Source organism: Gobio gobio (assembly GCF_949357685.1).
Source record: "Gobio gobio genome assembly, chromosome: 24".
NCBI classification, from domain to species: Eukaryota; Metazoa; Chordata; class Actinopteri; order Cypriniformes; family Gobionidae; genus Gobio; species Gobio gobio.
Window position 1 is genome coordinate 37,172,905 of NC_137120.1, and position 6,000 is coordinate 37,178,904.

The 6,000-nt window shown below is 41.4% G+C and overlaps 1 protein-coding gene across 1 annotated transcript in view; it reads left to right on the top strand.

Annotated features, from left to right (window-relative positions):
- lrp1ba (low density lipoprotein receptor-related protein 1Ba) overlaps positions 1 to 3,146 on the top strand; it is a gene marked incomplete at its 5' end in the record, with an annotated part of 414,271 nt that extends 411,125 nt beyond the window's left edge. The window contains one exon of the mRNA XM_079807766.1: positions 1,490 to 3,146. Within this exon, the coding sequence (XP_079663892.1) occupies positions 1,490 to 1,630 (141 nt within the window). The 3' untranslated portion in view covers positions 1,631 to 3,146. The remainder of the gene's footprint in view (positions 1 to 1,489) is intronic.
- Positions 3,147 to 6,000: the final 2,854 nt, after the last annotated feature.

Genomic DNA, 6,000 nt, shown 5'->3' on the forward strand with positions numbered 1-6,000 from the left:
GGTTTTGGTTTCCTTGCCGCTGTCGCATCTGGCTTGGCTTGCTCAGTTGGGGACACTACATTTTTCAACTAAATATCCAAATAAATCTAATTATTAAACTAAATTAACCATACAAACAAAATTACTGATCTAATTACTTTTCTAATGCCCACATTGTCACTGTATGATAATTGAAATGAACTGATGACATCACCGTTTTCTCCTGAACGGCTATACGGCTAAATAAAATTCTGTTGCATTATTTTCCTGTTTAACACTGTGAAGCTGCTTTGAAACAATCTGCATTGTTAAAAGCGCTATATAAATAAAGTTGACTTGATTTGACTTGACTAGAGCGTCTCTTGAGATCAGAGGAGTGAGGTTTACTCACACAGCAACTACTAGCTGGTCTCTGTTACACTCACCCCCCTAAACCTCACTCCCATCCGGGTCACGGCACCAATGTAACCCCTCCTGTTCGAACCGCCCGCTCCAAGCGGGACTCAAACCCCGGTCCGCCGGTATGAGAGTCGGAAGCTCTAACAAGGAGGCTAAAGACTGCAACCTCCAGCGACAGTCACTAGAGCGTCTCTTGAGATCAGAGGAGTGAGGTTTACTCGCACAGCAACTACTAGCTGGCCTCCGTTACATAGGCTACACACGTACAACATTTATCCCAGCACACAGCACTGTGTTGGATGTTCGGTAAGTTACGTCTTAAAATATGCAATACATCATAAAAGCCTACCGATGAGGTTGTGAACGTATCCCTTTGGTTTTAGATTCAGTATCTTTAGGCTTGGTGATAAACATTAGCCTGACAAGCAAGACCCACATCAAGATGTTGGGTCTGGGAACACACCATTGACAGGGCTCAATCCGAGGGGCGGGATAAACAGTTGTCTTTCAAATTCCCTCTGCACGCAATAGGATAGCGCTACAACCAATCAGAGCAAAGAAGAAGGTGAAGTGGAGCTAGTTGATAGATTAAACTTTCGCTGTATCCGGTCGGCAAAACTCTGAACACATCATCCTTTCTCCTTAGAATGACTTCAGTCCCATTCTTTATTCTTTTCTCAAAGAAAAGCTGAACTCCAAATCTCCCAGAGTCGCGGCCAAAGCCGATTCAAAAGACCGCTGTTCGCCAGCTTCTTTGTTTTCAAGTAGCACACGGAACCGCATCAACTCTGCCATCATTATGTTAAGCCCGCCCACCGACTCTATACACAACGTGATTGGCCTGACCAGAGTTTGGTTTTTCCAGCTCGCAAGTCAACGGAGAGTTGCCAGACGAACCTGGCTGCAAATTAGATTTGCTGCTATTAGTGTGCGCCAAGATTTCTAGGCTTGGTAAAAATACTAATCTGAACGCTAATCGGACCAGGACTAAATGTTTTTTTTTTTTTTGTCCGGACCAAAGGAACTAAGCAAACCAAACTACAAGTGTGAACACACCCTTAGTTCATTAAGTAAATATAAACCAAACTAAAACATCATTGTATATTTACAGGCCATGAACTATTCAAACCCAATCTACTCAAAGATGTACCATGACGGACAGCACTGTCGAAAGCCAGTCATCAACCTCGACATGAGGCGCGATTTACTCCCAAAGAGACTGGAAACGACGATTCGAGAAACGGCGGCATAGCCTAGCTTTTCCTGCTTTGTTTTTTTTATAAAGATCTGTATAAAATGTATAAAACAATGAACTTTTTATGTCCAGTCAGGTTAAATCATCTCACTTTGCGTCCCACATATATGTGCCAATTTCCTTTTTACAATTTTTCTTTCAGTTGCAACCAAAATGTCTTTTTATAAATGACAAATGCAGTGTTTTTCTTTGCTTCGTGACTTTGTAAATGCACTACACAAATACAAAAAAAAAATCAAACGAAACAGCTGCTCAATCTCAAAAGGCTTTATATACATTTAAAGACAATTTTATATACAGTAGGTTTATTTACGTACACACTATGTATATGTTTTCCTGTTGGTGGTACGATCACCAATGCCTAGATATTCCCAAGTTGCCTCTTACATTTAGCAGTATTAGAAAAAAGAGACACCTATTTAATAAATGCATCGTATGCTCATCACAGATTTTTATTTTTGATATTTCTCATTGATGTTACTCTTTTAAGTTGACCAGATGCTTCAAATATGCAGTTAAAACCGAAAGTGAAACCAACCCACGGTGGGTTTTTTTGCAACTGTACTACAACTTGAAAACATATAGTATTTCATTTGCATATTGCAAAACATATCTAAGGACTAAAAAAGGATTTTATGTCACTCACCTTCACTCACCGGTTGTGAAACGACATGTGTGGGACTCTTGTAATGCCATGTTTGATGAAAAAACACATTCTCTGTGCAAAGGTACACAACTATAGGAGGAGAAAAAGTTTTATAATTTTATAGTTGATTTGTACGTCCGGTTTGCTTGTATTTTCTGGAAATGTATTAAATGTAGAACTTTTATACAAAACGATGTACGCAGTATATTGGTCCGTCTTCACTTTGAGCTGCAACTGACGTGTTTTTATTATGATATTAAATAGCTTGATATTGCACTGCGCAATCGTACGGGTTGCTATTGTATAAAGGGAGATGAAAGAATTTAGTCATTGGAATACATATAGATACACATAATGTGATTTTGGACCAAGAACTATGAAATAAAATGGTTTTTCTTGCCATTTTAAATGCGTATTAGTTGTGATTGAAATTTACACTGTTGTGTAACTCAGGTTGTCTGGCTATCACCAGACCAAGCTCAATCTTTTAAGATTGAACATTAGTCTGGGGAGTCTGCTCTGTATTTTCTACTCCACAAGAAGCGTAATCAACGGGCATAGTTCAAATGACTCTGTACGCAATTGGATAGTCCTTCAGCCAATCAGACCACAAGAGGCGTGATCAACAGGCATATTCAAATGACTCTGTACGCAATTGACCTTTCGTAAAGACCTGCCCCCTTTAGTTACTGTTGCTATGTCCGACAAGCCGCGCTCTCACACCACACACTCACACACAATCTGACGCAGTGAAAAACACATCGCAGAGCAAAGAGGACACTGACAACGCACCGCCAGACAGGACAGAGCAGGTTACTTTTAATATGAAACAAAGTCTCAACTCTAAAATTGTGTCATTTATTAAAGAAATGTAAACAATAAATACAGTTTTGTGGCTCTTTAATGTGTGGCTCTTTAAGGCGCTGTAGCGCCTCAGTTAAAGCTGCTTGTGAACCGATCATCTCTTCCTTCTATATAGTATCAAATAAACATGAATGAACACTAAAATAAATGTTGTTTCAAGACGTCAGTACACACCGTTTTTCAAGTTTAAGTCCACCGGCGTTAATCTACGAACTCTCGACTGCTTTGTCGGACAAAAAAGGCAGATTCGGCGGATGGCGGATTATAATTGGTCGGATCGCCTGTCAATCAAACTCCCAGCGAAGGGTGAACTGGATAGTCCTTCGACCAATCAGACCACAAGAGGCGTGATCAACAGGCATATTCAAATGACTGTACGCAATTGGATAGTCCTTCGATCAATCAGACCACAAGAGGCGTGATCAACAGGCATATTCAAATGACTGTATGCAATTGGATAGTCCTTCGACCAATCAGACCATAAGAGGCGTGATCAACGGTCATAGTTCAAATGACTCCGTACGCAATTGGATAGTCCTTCGACACATCAGACCACAAGAGGCGTGATCAACAGGCATATTCAAATGACTCTCTACGCAATTGGATAGTCCTTCGATCAATCAGACCACAAGAGGCGTGATCAACAGGCATATTCAAATGACTGTATGCAATTGGATAGTCCTTCGACCAATCAGACCACAAGAGGCGTGATCAACAGGCATATTCAAATGACTCTGTACGCAATTGGATAGTCCTTTGATCAATCAGACCACAAGAGGCGTGATCAACAGGCATATTCAAATGACTGTATGCAATTGGATAGTCCTTCGACCAATCAGACCATAAGAGGCGTGATCAACGGTCATAGTTCAAATGACTCTGTACGCAATTGGATAGTCCTTCGACCAATCAGACCACAAGAGGCGTGATCAACAGGCATATTCAAATGACTGTATGCAATTGGATAGTCCTTCGACCAATCAGACCATAAGAGGTGTGATCAACGGTCATAGTTCAAATGACTCTGTACGCAATTGGATAGTCCTTCGACCAATCAGACCACAAGAGGCGTGATCAACAGGCATATTCAAATGACTCTGTACGCAATTGGATAGTCCTTCAACCAATCAGACCACAAGAGGCGTGATCAACAGGCATATTCAAATGACTGTATGCAATTGGATAGTCCTTCAACCAATCAGACCACAAGAGGCGTGATCAACAGGCATATTCAAATGACTCTGTACGCAATTGGATAGTCCTTCAACCAATCAGACCACAAGAGGCGTGATCAATGGGCATAGTTCAAATGACTCTGTACGCAATTGGATAGTCCTTCGACCAATCAGACCACAAGAGGTGTAATCAATGGGCATAGTTCAAATGACTCTGTATGCAATTGGATAGTCCTTCGACCAATCAGATTAACAATTCATTGACTCTCTATCCGTCATTGTGTTAAACCCGCCAATAGTGCGCCAGGTGGATAAGCCAATTTGTGATTGGTCCCCGCAAATTTCTAACAGAAGCAGAATGGAAATACAGGTACTGGTCATATAATTAGAATATCATCAAAAAGTTTATTTATTTCACTAATTCCATTCAAAAAGTGAAACTTGTATATTATATTCATTCATTACACACAGACTGATATATTTCAAATGTTTTTCTTTTAATTTTGATGATTATAACTGACAACTAAGGAAAATCCCAAATTTAGTATCTCAGAAAATTAGAATATTACTTAAGACCAATACAAAGAAAGGATTTTTAGAAATCTTGGCCAACTGAAAAGTATGAGCATGTCCAGCACTCAATACTTAGTTGGGGCTCCTTTTGCCTGAATTACTGCAGCAATGCGGCGTGGCATGAGGAGATCAGTCTGTGGCACTGCTCAGGTGTTATGAGAGCCCAGGTTGCTCTGATAGTGACCTTCAGCTCTTCTGCATTGTTGGGTCTGGCATATCGCATCTTCCTCTTCACAATACCCCATAGATTTTCTATGGGGTTAAGGTCAGGCGAGTTTGCTGGCCAATTAAGAACAGGGATACCATGGTCCTTAAACCAGGTACTGGTTGCTTTGGCACTGTGTGCAGGTGCCAAGTCCTGTTGGAAAATTAAATCTGCATCTCCATAAAGTTGGTCAGCAGCAGGAAGCATGAAGTGCTCTAAAACTTCCTGGTATACGGCTGCGTTGACCTTGGACCTCAGAAAACACAGTGGACCAACACCAGCAGATGACATGGCACCCCAAACCATCACTGACTATGGAAACTTTACACTGGACCTCAAGCAACGTGGATTGTGTGCCTCTCCTCTCTTCCTCCAGACTCTGGGACCCTGATTTCCAAAGGAAATGCTAGGTTTACTTTCATCCGAGAACATAACTTTGGACCACTCAGCAGTCCAGTCCTTTTTGTCTTTAGCCCAGGCGAGACGCCTTTGACGCTGTCTGTTGTTCAAGAGTGGCTTGACACAAGGAATGCGACAGCTGAAACCCACGTCTTGCATACGTCTGTGCGTAGTGGTTCTTGAAGCACTGACTCCAGCTGCAGTCCACTCTTTGTGAATCTCCCCAACATTTTTGAATGGGTTTTGTTTCACAATCCTTTCCAGGGTGCAGTTATCCCTATTGCTTGTACACTTTTTTCTACCACATCTTTTCCTTCCCTTCGCCTCTCTATTAATGTGCTTGGACACAGAGCTCTGTGAACAGCCAGCCTCTTTTGCAATGACCTTTTGTGTCTTGCCCTCCTTGTGCAAGGTGTCAATATTCATCTTTTGGACAATTATCAAGTCAGCAGTCTTCCCCATGATTGTGTAGCCTACAGAACTAGACTAGAACTAGAGACCATTT